General features: G+C 40.9%; 1 protein-coding gene and 1 long non-coding RNA gene across 4 annotated transcripts in view; one reads left to right on the top strand and one right to left on the bottom strand.

Moving 5' to 3' along the window:
- The window catches only part of FER1L6 (fer-1 like family member 6), a 156,442-nt gene that overhangs the window by 60,486 nt on the left and 75,686 nt on the right, over positions 1-20,270 (top strand). For all 3 annotated transcript variants that reach the window (XM_072733968.1, XM_072733969.1, XM_072733970.1), the window contains 6 exons: positions 3,938-4,046; positions 4,694-4,877; positions 9,311-9,431; positions 11,699-11,799; positions 15,730-15,820; positions 18,718-18,837. In XM_072733968.1, coding sequence (XP_072590069.1) covers positions 3,938-4,046; positions 4,694-4,877; positions 9,311-9,431; positions 11,699-11,799; positions 15,730-15,820; positions 18,718-18,837 — 726 coding nt within the window. The remainder of the gene's footprint in view (positions 1-3,937; positions 4,047-4,693; positions 4,878-9,310; positions 9,432-11,698; positions 11,800-15,729; positions 15,821-18,717; positions 18,838-20,270) is intronic.
- Positions 873-12,987, bottom strand: LOC140595134 (uncharacterized). Its single transcript, XR_011996518.1, has 3 exons — positions 12,855-12,987; positions 11,862-11,981; positions 873-1,004 (listed from the first exon to the last, which is right to left on the bottom strand). It is a non-coding gene; the product is annotated as an uncharacterized lncRNA (long non-coding RNA).

Raw genomic sequence — 20,270 nt, 5'->3', positions numbered from 1 at the left:
TTATGTGTATTTTTTCAGAATATATGCTAACTTTGGAAACATTTTTTGGACTTTGCCAGGTACCTTAAGTAGCCACCTATGCTAATAGCTGACTGTATCTGATTCTATAGCAATCTTTCCTACTGTCAAAACAATCCAATCTTTTCTAGACAGGAATTAGCCAAGTAGAAAGGGCCTAATAGAAGATTTTATTAACTCATGTTAATATCTTCAAGATATTTTGCTGAGGCCCCTTGAAAAAAAAATTCTAGCAGAAAGCAAGGGTAGTTGGGAATATATGTAGAGTGTACATTTCTTTTTTTTCTTCTTTTTTTTTTTTTTAGAGTGTACATTTCTTACAAGACCAAGGGCCCATCTTGGCTCTTGGAAAGAAGGTGGTAGGAGAGGAAAAATGCATGTCTCATTCAAACCTTTATCTCTCCTTCTTTGTCTCTTCGTCTTGGATTCTTGTTTGTGGTCAGTTTCTTGCTGAGCTTATTAGTTATCTATTGCTCTATAACAATTACCCCCAAATTTAGCAACTTAAAATTACAACCGATTATTTTTTCTGTGGTTGAGGAATTTGGGAATACCTAGCTTGGTGGTTCTGGCTCAGAATTTTCCATGGTATTTTTTCTTTTAAGATTTTATTTATTTATTCATGAGAGACAAACACACACACACACACACACACACACACACACAGAGAGAGAGAGAGAGAGAGGCAGAGACACAGGCAGAGGGAGAAGCAGGCTGCATGCAGGGAGCCCGATGTGGGACTCTATCCCGGGACTCCAGGATCACACCCTGGGCCGAAGGCAGGCACTAAACTGCTGAGCCACCCAGGCATCCCATCCATACTGTTTAATTAAGATGTTGGTTAAGAGGCTGTAGTCATCTGACAACTTGACTGGAACTCTGGGATCTACTTCCAAGATGGTGCACTGTTATGGCTATTGCCAGGAGGACTTGGTTCCTCACCACATGGACCTTTGCTTAGTATCTTCATGGCAGTTGGCTTCTCCCTGAATGGAGTGGATGATCCAAGAGAGAATAAGGCAGAAACTTCAATGTCTTTTACGACCAAACCCTTAGTAGTCACATACTGATATTTATGCCACATTCTAATTGTTAGAAATGAGTGACTAAGCCCAGCCCACATTGAAAGGGAGGGGTATTAGGCTTCATCTTTTGAGGGAGGTTTTTCCAAGGATTTGTGGACATATTTTAAAACCACCACCCTGGGCTTCTACCTTCTTCAGAGCCTCAACAGCTCAGACGTCACCCTTACCAATATGGTAATGGTAATATCTATCCTTGCAGCATCTTCTTTTTTAGCTCTTCGGGGTCCTGAGCTCCTATCTCCCTTGCTGCAGCCATGCTTCATTGCATCCCTAGACAAGTGAGATCCCGTGACATTGGCTTTTCCAACTCACACCATCACCACTGTCAAAGCTTATCTTGCTATGCCAAGCTTTCACAGGGCATAGCTAATCTAGTAGATGTGTTCATTTTCAGATTCTGTGAACAAGTACTGACCAGCTTCTTTTTTAAACATCATCCTTAATATTGGTAGGAATACAAATAGAGTCTGACTCCATGGAAATTATGATATAGAAAGGGTGGTAAGACATACAAAATAAATGTGCAGGAAGTAAAAAGTGATATGTACAATAAGGAGCTACAGATAAAGGCTAATATTTTCTGGAGTGGGTGAAATATTATGATTAAAATGTTGGGTTCTCAAGTAAGACAGCTTGATTTTAGATGTGGCAGTGGTTACTGCCCAGCCTATAGAGAGACTTTGCCTCTGGGTCTTAGGGCAAGTGACATAAGCTCACTTATTTCCAATAATAATCTCTACTTCATAGGCTCACAGTGAGAATTTAATTAATTAACATACACAAAGTGCTAAGAACAGAGCCTGGCATATATTAGGCTTATTTAGTAACTTTGGACAGATGTTTTAAATTTTCACAGACTGCATTGTCCTCATCTTTTAAAAGGTAGAATAAAAGCATCTCCCTTCTAGGGTAGTTTTGAGAATTACATGAGATAAAGTGGGTAAAGGTCTTAATACCACATCTGACGCATAATAAGGGCTCAGGAAACATTATCATCATAATTTCTCCAACTCAGGAAGTCAAAGTATGCTCCCAAAAGAAAAGGCCATTTGAGTTAGACTGCAAAGGATGGGTAGAATTAAGAGATTAATTTTATCCATTGAAATACTTGCCACAACTACCATTCTTGTGACATTTGTATGTGTAGGCTTTATATGAGGTGCTCCACGTGGATGATCTCATTATTCCCCCCTGTAGGCCCTGCAACGATGTTTATTTCACAGATAGGGAAAGTGACACCCAGAGAGTGGACGTGATTTTCCTTAAGTCAACCAGCTTGGAAGTAGCAGCACTGGGGTTTGAAGAAAGGTCAAACTGGCTAGGAAATCTGACATCTCTCTTCCTAGTTACATTGACCACATTCCCACCAGGTCTCCAAATACTTTTTGACCTCCTCCCAGAGAGTAAACTTGGCCCCAAGAAGGCAAGATAAGTGGCTTCTTTACAGCCAGTGGATACGGTGGCAGCAGGTGGGAAGGGTGTGTGCTCTGTGACTAAGATCTAGCCCTGGGGCCCCACCCTGTCCAATATCTTCTGATCAATAGAAACATTTCCTGCTGCTGTCAACGGCAAGGAGGCTCCTGTGTGAAGGAAAAGTCACCTTTTTGAGATCTGTTGGCTCTCTGAGGGATAGGATTCAGAGCTCTTGATTGAATGGGGCCCTTAGCTCTAAAGCCACAACTACTTATTTTCCTTAAACGAACCTTATTACTTCTCCATGGAATTTAATAAATCCAACTGGGAAACCAGGAAGCACAGACTATATGTAGCTCGTTAAGCCTCTTTGCTCAGAAATGTGATGCTGTGTCAGTGTGTCAGCTACATTTCAGCTATATCTGCTTCCTGGACCATCATCAACCTGTTCCACATCAATAGGAGTCACCTACAAATAGTAGTCCTGTCTTCCACAATGTAGGCTACTTGAGAGGGCAGCCTTGATGGAAACCAAGCCTCAAATCTTGGCTGATTTCAACATGCTGTGTGACCTGGGGAAACCCCTTAGTTTCCCTGGGCTTTAGTTTATTCGGATAGAAGGAAGTTGAGGCAGATGAACTCCAAGACCCTTTTCAGTGTAAAAACAGATGTGATCCTGAGACCCTACATACTTATAGCTCATCCTGGATGCGCTGGATTGGCTGATGTTCATGCAAGTGCCTAGCCCTCCTGTCTCTTTTATCCAGGCTTGCATTGTTTCAGGAAGCAAGATCTGTCTTTGAGCAGCAGCAAGGTGTTGGGTTATGACATAGGAGCCCAAAGAGCACCGGCATGTAGTCAGAATACTTGGGAAAGTTACTAAACTCAACCTTAAGTTTAGTTTCCTTAGCTCCCTTCCCTGTAAAATGGGAATGGTCCAGATTTGACCTCTTGAGGTTTTTGAGGAACAGATATAAAGGATGTGACCATCCTGTATAATCCATAAAATAATGCTCCAATATAAGGGTTTGATCCTGTGACTGTGTTTTCTAAATGCCTGCTCACCTGAAGGTCATTCTAGATCTGTGTTTTGCCAATAGTACCATAGAAGCATACACATGCCAACCTTTGTCTTTAAAATAAATTAAAAAAAAGATTTTAATTGCAAGGTAGAAGCTTGGAAGATTGAGATTACATCATTCTAGATAAATGGCTGAATCTAGATTTGTAATTTGTAGGTCCTGGTTCCTGCCTGCCTTATTGATTAATGGGGAAATGATGTGCCATTCTAGGCTGACACCAAAACTCCAGTGCCCATAAATCATCCTGCACCAGTTAACATCACTAATTCAGCTTCCTGGTAATAAATTTTTTTAAAAAAAATAGAGCCAGGCTTGTCTAATATTTTCTTTCTTCTATAGATTATACCAGAAAAATATGAGGAATTTTTACTCTTTGGAACATTTTTTGAAGCTACCATGATTGACCGGAAGATTGGAGATAAACCTATTAGCTTTGAAGTTTCTATTGGTAAGTGCAAACAAGCACAGTACTTGACATATGGCATTGGCTTTACACCTGTTTCTTGAATGAATAAGTTAGTGTCTTGCATAGAAGTGATAGCATTCTGGCAGAGAGTTGCACCTCAGAAAGAAATGAATAATTCTTTGTTCACTTTAGTGTTAATATATGAAGGATAGATTTATTTTCATACTTCATGAAAATAGTGGTAACTCCTCATAGAGTTATTGCAAGAATGTAATGAGTTAATGCATGTGACGTCTTGTGCATATTATAAATGCTGTTATTATAACTCCCCAAAATCTTCCTGGGCTGTTGTATGACTGGGAAAACCTTTCCAAGAAATAGCATTCCATTAGAGAAGATCTTGTTTCACATCAGGAGAGTGCCTAAAGAGCAAAGGAAGTAGAGATGGAATCCAGTTAATTTGTGACTTAAATAGTTTTTACATAAGAGAACATAAGGGGTATGTAGATGATGGCTCACCATCATTGTCAATCTTATTACTTTGGTTTGATGATCACATTTCCCATATTCATACTGAGGTCTTATTTCTCTGCCCTGGGAGGATATGACCTTGGATCCCTACTGCCAAATAGCCAGATTCTGCTTGTTGACACCTACCTGGCCTCTCTCCCTTGCTGTGATCTCTATAGGTAATTTTGGGAACCTGCTTGATGGAGGTTCCCATCATGGAAGTAAGAAGAAGTCAGCTGAATCAGCTGAAGAAGACAGTCTCCCACTCCTGCAGGAAGGAGAAGGGGATACAGCCCACAATGTTGCCATCCCTATGCTCTCCACCACTCACCCAAAGAAACCACTCGTGACAGAAGGGAACAGGTAGGAGACACAGGACGGGAGAACAGCCAGGGTTCTGACAGTGAGAGTCTGATCTGTTTCTGGGACTGTTTGATTCAGATCTTCCCTAAAACAAAAAACACCATTTTTTAATCTCAGTTATGGGAGCAAGGCATGAACAGGGGCAACATGGTCAGTGACACTCTACTGAATCCTAAGTGACAAGTTGACAACTCTCCAAATGTCACATCCGGTTATTCATCTAAGGGCAGACCAATGATGATGGCTATTATTACCATATCTATAACTTTGAACATAACAAGGTAGGAAGGTCAGAATTTAACATTTCAATCCAAGCCCTATTAGCAGTTGCTATATTCATCTGAGCTCTGTACTGTTATGTAAATGGGATTATTGGATACATCATTTCTTATCTTGTTTTTGCTGCAAACTAAAGAACTCAAAAAACGACTGTCAGCCAGCAGAAAAGACCATTTTGGGAAAAATCTGGGGTGCCTCCATGCACACTCACTTACCCTTAACCCACATAAACTTCCAACATCCAAAGAAAAGTAAAATTCTAGACCTCTGTTGTAAGAAATTGATATCGAGCATCAAGCATGTGATTTACAAGAAGAAGGCAAAGCCACACACAGGAAGAGTCTTCTGTAATCTGAGCTTTGTGCTATGAGAAAAACCTTTATCTTCTCATTAGGTTCTCATAAGAGAACATAGTTCTCCCCCTTTGTATATGAAGAGATTGGAACCACACTGCTGGTGCTCTTCACTCTCTCCGCTCTTCCTGACCTAGACACTCTCTCTGGGCACAGGCCCATAGCTTACTGAGCACTGTCAGGATAATAAAGACTCCCAAACACGTTTCCCCAGAAAGCCCTCTTCTCTGAGCAGCAGATGCAAACACCCCTATTGGATGTCCCAATGTTGTAGCAGGTTCATTGTCTCCATAGACAACTTTGCTCCTCTTTCTATCTTTCCCATCTCATGGACTGGCCCTACCATTTTCTATGTCCTCTGAACCACATATTAGAAAGCTGACAGCTGCCCTCTTTTCCCTTCCTTCCCACATCCAGTCAGCAATGAAGTCTGGTCAATTTTGGTTCTCAACTATTTCTCATATTGATTGCCATTTCTTTATTTCTGGCCATTGGCATCTTTGAACTGGATTATTCTAAAAACTTCCTACCTGACTCAGATCTTCTTCAAGAAATTCACCAAACTATCTATCAGAGCCAGTTACTCTGAAATCATTCATTGGCTGCCTGTGGCTTTCAGGATTATTTTTAAAGGCCACACCTTGTTGTCTCCATCCCCATCTACTTCTCTACCATCGTCTCCAGTCACTCCCCACACTCCACCATCCCTCCAGACACTCAATGTCTCTGGTGGTTCTCCAAATGTGTCCTGCTATTTGCTGCTTCTGGGCCTTTGACTATGCTCTTCCCTCTGCCAGTCAACAAGCCTCCTTGTCAGAACTTCTGGTTCCCATCACCCTTCAAGGTTAAGCTTACATTCTCTTCCTTGAATCCCAAGTCTGATTGGACTTCTGGACTCCCCTCCACCAAGTACCAATCACACTGCATTAAGATGTTTTTATTTGTCTGTCTCCTATGAGACTCTGAGCGCTCTGAGTACAGGGACTGTGTCTTATTAACCTGTGTATCTGCTCTTCTCTAAGCCTGGAATGTAATAGGTCCTCATAGATGTTTTTGAATGAGTTAAGGAATTACCATAACTGGATTTGGAACAGGGTACTATGGGGACGGAGAGAGGAGGCGAGTAATTTACTTTCCCTGGGGAGGAGGTGAGGAGTTGAGAAAGGTTACGGAAAAAGTAATATCCTAAAGAATGGGAAGGGGTTTAAGCAGTGGAAAGAGAGTGTTTGGGACAAAGTATGAAGGAGTGAGTAAAAATAATCTTAGCTGTTTATTAGCTCATTTTTGAGTGTGTTCTATATTTTCTAAATCCTGTCCTTCCCATAGACCACCTTCCATGAGATGTTTTTTTGCTCCCTGGAAGCCATATTTGGTTGTCCATTCTTGTTTCCACACCCAACAAGGAAACCAAACTTCCAAGTCTTTTGATGGTTTCTTTGTCTATTCTCAAAACTGAGTTGATCAATGAGTCAACTTATTACAGATTAATAAGTTCATCTTATCACTGGATGTGAAAACTCAGGGAGACTTTTCTGAGACAACTCAGAGATACTGTTCATCCTTTTATTGGGACCAGGCAGGGAAAACCTCCCCTCCCTTGTTGGACTAGCCCATTTTTGATGATGGTTGAAAATGTCAGATCTAGTGTGGGAATGTTTTGCGGAGGAAATCAGAAATATCAAAGCACTCCTGGATGGACTTCATATTAGTGTTGGCCAGCTGGCTCAAGGAGACCAAAATTAATCATGCTGTTTCTTGGACTTTTCTGTCTCTCAGGAATATTTCTCAGTCACTATATTGAGGTTCTGTTGACATAGTGGCAAACCAGAGTGGCAGCAGCTGCATTGGAAGATCCTATGTCTATGATAGACACATGTGCGCATGGATACATGGACACACAGAAGCATGCACATCCATGCACACACATGCACACAATCACACAATTGAGTTGTGTGTTGCCTTCATTAAAATGCTTCCTTGAGTTTGTTCTAGGCTTTACAGTTTTACAAAGCACATGCATTCACATATGATTTATGTGTTGGGTTGGAGTTCAGAATGAGATGGAGCACAGAACACTCATAGCAGTTCATCATTTCATTCTCAGGACTCTAGGGCTACCCTTGCCCAAAGTCACAAGGCTGGTCTTGTGTCAGGGCAGCCATTCAAACTGGCAGCCTTCTTTTCCCACTGGCAGCACAGTGCCCTCATGGTGTACTCCCATCTGCTGTGCTCCATCTGTAGTGAGTTTGCCTGAGAACCACAGCATCCCAGTCCCAGATCCAGTATGACTAGGAGAACTCTGGGAATCCAAAAGACAGAGTCCCTGAACATCATTAGTACAAAATAATCTGAACCATAGAAACCTTAGAACAAAGGACAATTTTGGGCCAGAATGTATCTTGTTGGATTCTCAGTACAATAATTTTAAAAGAAATGGGAGCACAGTTTGATTTCTAACTTATTTATTTATTTATTGTTCTCCTGCTATAATAACAACCTCAGGTTCTGCCAAGAATTTATTTGGCTTCTCTTCTAAATGGATGCTTCCTGATTTATTTTTTGCAGAATAGATTATAGGACACCTTTGCTAACTTTATGGTCCCCAGAAGAAATTTGGGTTGGAGAGCTAAAAAGAACAACCACCCATTCTTTCAGGCTGAACTTCTCCTTAGTTTTCTGGAATGAAAACAAAGCTTTCTCTCTCCTTTCTCTGCCTCTACATATATGTGACTCCAAACACCATCCACATTAATAGAGCCACACATCTCACAGTGCCCATTCCAAGAACTTTGCCTTGGCTTTCCTTCCCTGTTTCTCTTCTCAGTCCCAGCTGTTTGTAGGAAAATTACAGAAGGCTTGAGGAAAACCTAGTCAAGGATATAGCTGTCATTTGACAGAGAACTTCAACTTTTTGCCACACTTCTCCCACCTTACTGTCTCACCCCATTCCCTTTTTCCAGAGGGACCAAAACTGACGAATTAATTCCTTCTTTTGTGTCTTTAATCTCACCATGTTGACTATCTTTTTCTCATCAGCTTTTAAGCATATCCAACCGTCATCCTCAAATGTTTCTTTTGGCTCCAAATCTCCCCTTTAGCTATGTTGCCATCCCTTTTGTCTCTTCTTAGCCAAGTGGGTCACCTTCATTATCAACCCCAAAGCCTGGCAGCGGTAAATTTTGGATACATGCATGAATGGATGGATGGATAGATGGATGAATGGATGGACGGATTGATGCATGGATGGACAGAGGACAAATAGACAGATGAGTGATGGATGGAGGGATGCAAGGATGCATGGATGCATGCATGCCTAGATGGCAGCATGGTTGCTCCAGTTTAGATTGCGGAACATGCTTCATCATCATTAATAATATATGACACTCTTAAAGTTCTCTAGCAATTTCATTCACATGGTATCTCAATTGATTTTCACACAGTGTGTATCTTGTAGACATTAAAGGGAAAATGTTAGTTTTTCTCCTTCTCTTCTCTTTTCAACTGCAAAGAAAAGTTCCTCCTTGCAGAAGTTTTGCCTGATAAACCCTGCCCCCTGGTGCTCAGCTCTAGGCTTTGCCTTGGGTCTGATAACTGTAGCTGTCAGTATCTCACCATTATCACTACATATCTATTCATTGTTTATTGTTCGTAGGTCCCCAGTTAGAAAGGAGTTAATAGTTTGATTGTTTTGCCACCGCCTCCTTCATCGAATTCAGAATGTAAAAAACATGAACATGTGGCTGGAATTGCCTGAAAAATACCAGTTGCCAACTAATGTCCAGACCAAACTTGTTTTCACAGGAATTACAACTATTTGCCTTTTGAGGCCAAGAAGCCCTGTGTCTATTTCATCAGTTCTTGGGGAGACCAGATCTTTAGGCTGCACTGGTCCAACATGTTGGAGAAAATGGCAGACCTACTGGTAGGTGACTCTCAAAGGTGATGGATTTGAACACTGGGTGGCTGGAGGCAAGGAGAGGGTGCCTCCTTTTCACTTAAGAGAGGGTTTTGACCTCAATTTAAATACAAATAAATTGCAGCTGCTGCATTGGAAGGCACAGAGTTCCTACCCTGTGGATGTAGGGGAATGAGAATACATTTTGACTTTAAATAGAAATATCTGGGTTAGAATTCCTGCTCTACTTCTTAACGTTATAGGACCTAGGGATAGGCTGTTTTCCTTATCTTCAGGAAAGGCAGGAGATTGACAACTTTCTCACAAAATTGTTAGATCGAGGCTTCAACTCATAAAAAATTCTAAGTCCTTAACATGGAGAATCGCCTACACGGTGAAGTCCCGCCACCTCTCCAGTCCTGCCTCTCACATACTCTCTCTTTTGTCCCAAGCACGTTGGACTTTTAGTTTCTTGAAGAACGAAGTTTCTGCACGCCTGATTTCCACCTCCACGCTGTTCCCTCATCTTGAGCTACTTTTCCCCTCCACGCTTCTCCTATATCACCCATCCACCTGCACAGCTCAGTTTCAACTACTTCCTCAGAGAAGACTTCTGGCTTCTCCCCCTTATCCTCTCTTGTAATACTCTGTGCTTTACCTTCAGAGCTCTCTGTACTTTACAATTGATTTGTGTGTTTATTTGTTCAATAGCCATTTCCCACTGTTCTTTGGCATCTGGCATAAGACCTGACACCTGAAAGGGGCCAAGAGTTATTTGAGGGATTGAATGTTTGGGAGTATTTATGACAGAGCCAATATGAGTGACTGCTGGCTTGTTCTACTCAACCCTGGGGAGGAAGTCACCCCTGGGAACTCTGCTTCTTTGGGCTCTTGAGCCTGCCTTTTGTGGCTCTGCCTCTCTCACATTTCTCTTATTGCACACACAGCTCGAAGGAGCACCCTCTGCTTTCTGTCCCGCCATGCCTCACCAGGTGACCCTCTCATTCCATGACAACCTATTCTAAGGGAAGAACAAATTTCTCTCTCTCATTTGCTTTGTCATTCTGTCTTTAGTTGTGTGAAATAGAGAATCGCCGCTGGCCTTGGGGAATCCAGGCATCATGGAGGTAGAGCCTGAAGGGGGTAGAGGACCTTGGTCTGGTGTCACATTATGTGGAGGTGTAGACTCGCTTTGTAAGGCTGATTTTGCTTCTCCTTCAGGCAAAAGAGAGTTTATTTCTAAAAGTCCTGACAAAACAAAGCAGAATATTTCCCTAGAGACCACAGCTGCCTTTTCATTCATTTCTAATTCCTTTCTCAGTGCCAGGATCCCTGCCACACTTGGCATATCGTGGCTAACGTGATTGAACGTTTACTAAGCACTAAGTAGTATTTGAAGAAGTCCACACCTCTCTATGGTGTTATAGGTAGCCGCTATTATTATCTGATTTTATGGGAAACTGGGCGTAAGGGGGTTAGTTCACTTGTAAGAATAGAGCCTGGATTTGAACAGAGGTGGTTTGACCTACACATAAATTTTTAACCACTCTGCATTTTGCCTTTCTTATAGTGAAGGGGAAAGAGGGAAATGTATGTCTCCAGACATCAAACTTTGATGTGTAGTAGATAATGTGGTTTTTGTAAATTTTAGAAAAGCAGTGATAACATATATATTTCCTTTTAAGTGTCCTATCCCTCCAAGCCACTAAATGGAATACAGCCTTTAGGCCTAAAAAAGAAAGGTATGATTATTAAATACACAAGCATATAGCAATTATCATATGCAACCTGTCCTCCTCCTCTATAACACTTCACCCCTGCTCAAACCCCTATAATCAGAAGAATTGATAACCCTTGAAATTCAGGATTATTCAGTATTACTATATTCCCATATAACCAATCAACTTAAACACTGCTTTTGAAGTTTTTTTTTTTTTTAATAATTGTATCTAATTTAGTCTATTTTGTTAGGTATTTCCTGACATTAGGTTTCCCCACAGGGTAGACTCTAAGTAAATGGTTCCCCATTAGGAAATGATCTGGGATAGAAATTATGAATTTGAACAACACGGGAGAGGACTTGTATTTGGAAGGATTCCAGTTAAGAAAAACAAGGTTCAAAGTTAGAATGCAGTAGCATTTCCCAGATAGGGCATAAGAAAATGAGGAAACTCTTCATTCATTTCTAAAACACAAAATCAGCAGAATAGTATGTCTGAGATAGTACAATCAGTGTCTCTGCTAGAGTGTCTCCTTCTGCCTCTCATCCCTCCACCTCTGTGATTTGTTTTCAGGAAGAGAGTATAGAAGAAGCAAGAGAATTGATCAAGATTTCAGAGACAGCATCAGAAGAGAAAATGAAGACAGTGCTTAGTGACTTCATCAGTCAAAGCAGGTACTGGGAGAAACAGCTGGCATATGAGTTGCTGAGCTTATATGGAATCAGCTTTTAATTACCTTAGAAAAGAGTTGATTTTCTATGCATTCAGATGGCCATTTTATAGAGCTCTATCCATCTTTACTTTGTTCAGTAATTTAGTGGCACTTCTGGCTTCACTGTTGCTTCCTGACATTTAACTAAAGCATAAAGCAAAGGGGGAAAAAAGAGAGAGAGAGAAGAAAAGAAAGACTCGCTGCAGAGACTTTTAAATGAAACAAGAAAAATGCTAGGAGTGTTATGCCCAGCATGCTTCCTCACATTTGGTAGCTACTCAGCAGCTATTTGACAATTAGATGGATAAGTTATATCAAATACCATTTTTTAAAAAAGATTTATTTATTTATTTATTTATTTATTTATTTATTCATTCATGAGATATATACAGAGAGAGGCAGAGACATAGGCAGAGGGAGAAGCAGGCTCCCTGCAGGGAACCCTATGTGGTACTCCATCCCAGGACCCCAGGATCATGCCCTGAGCTGAAGGCAGACACTGAACCACTGAGCCACCCAGAAGTCCCTCAAATGCCATTTAATAGAATTTTTTATATAGCACAATAAGCACCACATAAGGACTCTGATTCCAGGTGGCAAACAATATAACAAAAGATGTAAAAATAGAGTATATTAAATGCTTTTTAGAAAGTAACAAATAGGGGGATCCCTGGGTGGCTCAGCAGTTTAGCGCCTGCCTTTGGCCCAGGGCGTGATCCTGGAGTCCCAGGATGGAGTCCCACATCGGGCTCCCAGCATGGAGCCTGCTTCTCCCTCCTCCTGTGTCTCTGCCTTTCTCTCTCTTTCTATGTCTATCATAAATAAATAAATCTTTAAAAAAACATATTATTAAAAAAAAAGAAAGTAACAAATAATTCCCAATTTTAGTGGCTTAACATAGTATTGATCTGAGTTTGTGTGAGTCAGGAGTCCAGGTGTGGCTTAGCTGAGTCACTTGCTGAGACCCTCTCAGAGACTCCTACAGTCAAGGCATTGACTGAGGGAGGCTGCAGTTACCTTGAGGCTCCAGTGGGCAGGATTCACTGCCAAGACCACTCATATGGTTATTTGCAGAATTCAGTTCTTCACGGGCTGTTAGGTTGAGGACTTTCAGTTCCCTGCTGGCTACTGGTTGGAAGTCAGCCTCAATTCTTCACCATGTGGGCTTCCTCTCATGACATGGCAGCTGACTTCATCAGAGTGAGCAAACTGAAAGAGTCAGAGAGAACATGCCAGCAAGATAGAAATCATGGTCTTGTATAACCTAATCTTGGAAGTGACATCTCATCACTCTTGACATAACTCTACTATGAGCAAGTCACTAGGTCCAGTGCACATTCAAAGGGAGGGAATTGCCCAATGGCATGAAGAGCAGAAGAAGGAGGTCACTGGGGGCCATTGTAGGAGCTGCCTATCACATAAAGAAATGACCTAGACTAACACTTGAAATTAATTAGCTCAAGACTTAAGCAAAAATGAGAATTTGTCATAATGGCAGCAATGAAGTGGCAGAGATTTATTTGATGGAAGGCAAAAACTAGTAGATAAGGAGTAGCTAAGTAGATAAATGTTAGTGTTCTGCTTTATAAGTTCTATCCTTTCTAATTTCTCAATTACCTGTCATTTTTTGCTTTAAAAAGGAAAAAAAACCAAATAAATAAATATATATTTTTTCTTTCTATCAATCTTACTTTTTCATTTCTCATTATAGAAGCAATGTGTATCAGTGCTATTCCTTCTGTGAGCTAAATGCCACCTGCAATTCTCTTTAAGCATCTTTGAAAAGCTTCATGATCTCATATTTTTAGAAACCACTTGTGGGCAAATTATAGCTCAATAATTTTCTATATTAGGGGGTTATTTGGGATGATAATCATTGCACTTTTTCTTCAAGTTTACAAGCAACTGTCAACATATTTATGAGGGTCACACAGAGCTCAAAATGTTAGTTTTATATTTGGTAAACTTGGATTTGAGAAAGCATCTTGGATCTGAGGTCAAGGTGGGCTTCCTATTCCCTCCCCACATTTGTGGTTAACCACATTTGTGGTTGAGCAGCTGGACTTCTGAGTCCCTCCATCCTTGCCACTGCCTCTGAGGAGACAGGCCACTTGCCACATGAAGGTGAAGAGGCTGTCCACAGGCCACAGCAGGCTGAAAGATGAAGAATGAACAGAAACAGGTGTCATGGTCATTTACTCTGATTCTTATGAGGAAATCAAGGGAGAGAAATCAGAAATCAGAAGTGCCTACCTTGTCTCCTTGAGCTGGTCCATCCTGGGAGTGAAATGGGATTTCTTATGGCTCTCAGAAAGGTAGACATGTGGCAACAAGATGCCTGCCTCAAAATAGAATCCATTTTATTCTTTTTAAAAATTAAGAGAAAATATAACTTGACCAGTATGTCCACAGAGGATTTCAGGTAAGGTTTCTAATTGCTCTGACATAGGACCCCTCACTGTGAGGTCTGGCATCTTAGACTTCCCCTTTTGTTTCCTTGTTTGCTTTCATTTCTCTTTGATTTTCCTCATCACAGTATTAAATGTTCATCTTACAAAAAAAATGTAAGAATATATACAGAAAAAGTATTCTCAATTCTCTCTCTAATCCCACTCTCCAGAGACAAGTGATTTGTCATCCTGGATTTTTTTCCTGTGCATTTGCAAACCCACACATTCCTAAAAACACTACATTTTTTCGCAAATATTACACACTTTGTTCAGCAAGTTGCTTTCCCACTATACAGCCTATCACTGGCATATTCCTACAGTAGTCATGATAGTGCTCAGTATTTAATTGTGTGATATGTATGACATATTTAACCGGTCCCTGATATATTAGTTATTTCTATTTATTTTCCTACTATAAACAATGCTACAATAAGCATTACTATATGAACATCTTCTTGCAAAATTTTTCAATTGTTTTTGAAGGACAGAATTCTAGTTTAATTTATGGATCAAATTATTTTGATAATAATTCATTTTTAAGGGCAACCCAGGTGGTTCAGCGGTTTAGCGCCTGCCTTCAGCCCCGGGTGTGATCCTGGAGTCCCGGGGTCAAGTCCCACGTCGGGTTCCCTGTATGGAGCCTGCTTCTCCCTCTGCCTGTGTCTCTGCCTCTCTCTGTCTCTGTCTCTCTCTCTCTCTCTCTCAAGAATAAATAAATAAAATCTTTTTAAAAAATTCACTTTTAAGACATTTACATTTTGGCAAGTACTATCAAATTGTCTCTTGAACATTATAACAATGATTGGAGGAGAGTGACTATTTCCCCCACCAGCCTTGAATATTATCCAGTATTTAATAAGTGAAAATGGTATTGATTTTAATTTGCATTTAAGTTATCACTAATGAAGGCAATATATTATTTTCCCAAGTTTTAAAACCATTATATTTCTTCTTCAATTGCATTTATAACTTTTATCATTTTCTTATTGAGCACATTTTAAACATCATCCCTCAAAATGTTACTAATCAGTCTTTTGTAGGACTGTGAGGACATATCTCAGGATTGAGTCAAAATATTTTTTACATACAACTTTTCAGGAAACTCTTGCTGTGTGTTAAATGTGTAAAATGAAAAACTGCGTTATTTTGTGTTTGTTGTTATGATCTTGGATATCAATCATAATATATATGTATATGAAAGAAAGTAGGAAAACAAGCATCTATTCCTCCAAACTAATATAAAGTCTGGGCATCATTTCCAATCCTCACTTTGTCTCTTAGAAAAGTTAGCACACCATTTCTTAATTCTAAATGAGAAATCTTGGTTCTGCAGCTTTATCAGCTTTCCCATTGTATTGCAGAAAGTATATTTGCAAATCTCTGGAATTCCATAAATGGATTTTCACTAAGTAGATTTCAGAATTGTTATTCTTCTCTTATAGTGCCTTTATCTCTGAAGCAGAGAAGAAACCCAAGATGTTGAACCAAACCACTTTAGATAAGAAACGACTTACGCTCTGTTGGCAGGAGCTGGTATGTGAAAATCTATTTTTACTTTGAACAGAATTAAAACATGTGCTTTAAAAATAAACCTCACAGATGAGGCATAGGTCATAGACCAGATGAGGATAAGGTTCTAAAGGTTATACATTTGCATGATGTAGAAGCATGAGTGAGAAGGGTAAACTGGAAAGGAACAGCATTTATTGACCATTTATAAGAATGATCTAGAAGCCCACCAGTCCTACATCTTATTCTGATGGATTTCTCCCTTGCCCATTTTCTCGACATCTGTATTTTGTCAAAGACTATAAACTCTTTGACTTGACCTTTGCCTGACAAATGGAGAGACCAGAAAAATAACTGTTCTTCCCCTCTTCCGTTTCCTTCCATTAAGAATTCTGTTTTTAAAAAATTAAGAGAAAATTTAACTTGACTAGTATGTCCACAGAGAATTTCTGGTGAGGTTTCTAATTGTTCTGACATAGGACCCCTCATTGGGAGGTATGGCATCTTAGACTTCCCCTTTTGTTTCCTCTGTGATTGATTTTCTTCATCAGAGTATTAAATGCTTATCTTACAAAAACAGGGCAGGAGTGCTGTGTCCTGGAGAACCCACACAGCGCTGCATGCCTCACAGATCCTCAGTCCCTGTTGAATGAGTGATGGCTGAGAAATACCAGACCAAGTCAGACTCTGGATTATCTTACCTCAAAGCTTTAGTTCCAGCTGTGGCACCAAGGGATGCTTTGTATGAGGCCATGATAATTCCACAAAGAAAAATTACTCAGTGTTTGACTGGTCAGGGACATTTAAAAGATGTGAATGGGTCCCAGAGAAATTAAATGATTTTTTTAAAAAGTCACGGTTAATTAATCATAGTCTAGACACTAAAACCCAAGTCTCTAAAGTGGTTTACCTTTCTTTCCAGGATAATAAACAAAGGTTTGTGTATTCCTCCTCTGAACTCCAAGGGAGGCCAGATTTTCACTATACAGAAGATCTCCCTCCTATTTCATTTCTTCTTTAGCGTCTCTGACTGCCCTTCCCTGCCTCTACAACATCCATATACTACATATTGCCCTCAGAACGCTACTGTCTTCTCAGAATCCAGCAGTCCTTGGCCCTGAACAAGTCCATGAATTTGATATCTTGTAGTGGCCCACCTTTCCCTCCTCATCTCTGGACCTCTACTTCCACCTTTCCAATGGACACGTCACCTGCTTGTCTCACAGCACCTCCAACTCAACCCATCCTATTAAACCCATCAGCTTCCAGTCTAACCTTATTCCACATCCTGGATTAGCACCACTAGCTATACTTGCTGCTCCAGCCAGAAGCTGGAACTCAACTTTGAATCTTCATTCTTAACCCTCAACAGTCAATTCAACCACTGGCTCTATTGATTCTTCCCCTTAAAGACTCTGGAACTTGCTCCACTTCTTCATCCCCAGAATTGTTGCCTATACTGAGTTCCATAGCACCCACTAGGCTTAGACTACTGCCGTAGGCTTCCTCCAACCCATCTTCCATACTATAACAAAACGGTCTTTCAAAAACACAAACCCGATTAGATCACTATTGCTTCAAAAATCACTGGCATCTGTCAGCCCTACATACCCTCCATCTGTAACTGTTTCCTCTGTCTGGACTGTCTTATTTCTTCTTATTACCTGATGAATTCTGTTCATTGTTTAAGACTCAGCTCAAATGTCATCTATAAAACCTAGCTCTGCCTCTCTCTGGTCCCCTGGTATTTTGTACATATGTTGCTTTCAGCTCACCAAGCTATCGGAGTCTCAGGGGGAGGAAGCCCGTGTCTTACCCTGTCCCAGGCCTTGGCTCCTAGTACAGTGCCTGCTACATAGCAGGTATTCAGTCCTCCCAGTCAACACGTACATAGGGCATCCTATGTGCCAGGCCCTGTGCTAGGTCCTGGGAATGCAGAACCATGAGGACTTGGCCTTGAGGAATTTATTAATTGACTGGCTTGTTCATTCCACAAACATTTATTCAACACCTGCTATGTGCCAGGAACTCTGCCAGACACTGAGAATATAAGAACAAAGTAAGACCAAGTCAGAGGAGGTCCCTCTCCAGTGAAGTTTATATATTTGTTACCTTTAGAAAGGTATGCAACAAATAAACAAAAATGATTACAGATTATGATTGTGAAGGAAATTTTGTAAGGCTACAGTGATCAGGAGAATGTGGGGGACATCGTGTGGTAGTGACATTTAAGCTGAGTGTTGAGAAGGAATGAGCCATGCAAAGTCCAGGAAAGAATGTTTGAGCAAGAGGAAAGCCCATGCACACCAGTCTTGAGGATGGACTGAGAGAGGCACGTTTTGGGTCCCCTTGAGGACCCATGTGTCAGGGACCCAGCCTAGGAAGCAATACGAGATGAGGCAGAGAATAGGCCAGGGGCACTCATGCCATTGTCTCAGAAATCACTGGAAAGAGTTTGGGGGCTTCCTAAGCACAAAAATGTGGCTGAATGAATGAATTCAAATAAACACTTTCAGATGTTCCAAACACTTGTATGGAGCTCACTGGCAACATTTCTCAAATAATGCCCGCTTGGTCTGGAAGCAACCCCCAAGCCTCTAGAAGAGGTAGTAAGAGCAGTGAGGAAGGACGTTGGTTCTGGACCCTGCTGGGGCTCCACTCCAGCTCAGCCTCTCAGTACTGCATTACTCTCCTTCCTCTGCTATGGTACCCACCTGTCAAACAAAGGTGAGAGGACTTTCACTGCCTCCATATGCCTATGAAATTTCTATTAAATGGACAGCATGCACACTGGCAGATCCTGACTCAGGCTCATGAGTGGCTCAGGGTGGAACTTACAAGCCCCTTCAGGATCCTCAGCAACAAGATAGTCCTTGTCCGGATTTCTAGAAAGATCTACACTGACCCTTATCTTGTTTCAGGAAGCAATGGCCAAGGAGGCCAAGGGAATCATTCAGCAGCAGAAGAAAAAGTTATCTCTTGATGAAATCATCCACGAAGCAGAGAACTTTGTGGAAAAAATACGCTTCCTTGTTGATGAGGTAATCAACTCTAAAGGCAAACTTCCTTTGGGAGATTAAACCAAATGTATTCCTAGTGAGGTTTGAATGTTTGATAAGAGTGCCTGAGCTAAGCAGGCACTATTAGTTTAGGGACGGAAGGGAGATTTTTAAATTAAGCCAAATATGTACAGCTTTGTTGATTTTTAAATGAAGTCTGCGTATTCAGCAGGAATAAAAAGCACATTCCTTAATGGAATCAAGAAAAGTCAAAATAAGTATGGGACCTTTGATAAGCTTTCAACTGTCAAAGGATTTAAACTCATATTCAGCAAAAGTCCAAACAGCTTCTCATTTTAAAGTTAGTTGTAGGGATCCCTGGGTGGCGCAGCGGTTTGGCGCCTGCCTTTGGCCCAGGGCGCGATCCTGGAGACCCGGGATCGAGTCCCACGTCAGGCTCCCGGTGCATGGAGCCTGCTTCTCCCTCTGCCTGTGTCTCTGCCTCTCTCTCTCTCTGTGACTATCATAAATAAATTAAAAAATTAAAAAAAAATAAATAAAGTTAGTTGTAAACAGTATCTTCTGTGACTTCTAGAATGATCTAAAAAGAGCCTCCTATTTGCTTCTGTTAGATACCGGGTTTTGTGTCAGAAGGTTTCAAGGAGAGGTACATACCTACTGCTTCTGTCAGTCTCAAAAGTTGTATTTCTTGTTGCAAATCTATCACTCCCTGGGGACCAAATAAGCAGTGAGATAGGAAGTCATGTCAACAGAGGCAGGAATTTTATTAAGCACCTAGAAGGTTCAAACCAAGCATCAGGACTTTAGGTCTGTGCCTGACTGACCCTCTAGGAAACCTCCTCCCTGATATTTCTGTTTCCATATCAAGAGAGAAGGCATGCCCTTTTTGGGAACAAATGACACCAGAGGATTATAGGGTTAAAAGATAGAACACCTGCTTTGAGCCTAGGAAAGTCAAAGCATAGTTTATGACAATGTACCTCCCTTTTGCTTTGGGCCAGCTATGCTGGCTCAGAAATATGCATTTCAAACACTCACATCCTAATGGGCCTCTTGGCAGGGAATTCTGTAATTCCTATCTCTATTAGCTCAATTTTAAAGTAGAATTTTACGTGCAATTTAGTCAAGTTTCTCCTGAAGAACCACCTAAAATGGAGCTAAAATACTTAGCAGCCATATTTTAGGTCATAAGTCCCTTGTGGAATTGTTTTTTCCTTCCTTGACAGTAAACAGAAAGACATTCAAAGACATTCATGGATTTTTGTTTCTGCTTTTTCATTTGAATATTCTGGAATGTTACCTGGCTCTACGGAGCACCCATGTTTGAGGATAAAACATTATTATATGATTACAAAAAAAGCAAAAACAAAGGGGAAGATGTTTTGTTTTATAGGCAGACATAAGTAGGCCACCAGGGGTGCCAAATCGTGGGTACGCCTTGCATATCAGTAAAG

The sequence above is a fragment of the Vulpes vulpes genome, chromosome 13 (genome assembly GCF_048418805.1).
Source record: "Vulpes vulpes isolate BD-2025 chromosome 13, VulVul3, whole genome shotgun sequence".
Classification (NCBI taxonomy): domain Eukaryota; kingdom Metazoa; phylum Chordata; class Mammalia; order Carnivora; family Canidae; genus Vulpes; species Vulpes vulpes.
Note: the sequence above shows the minus strand (reverse complement) of the source record. Positions and strands in the feature narration are given on the sequence as shown.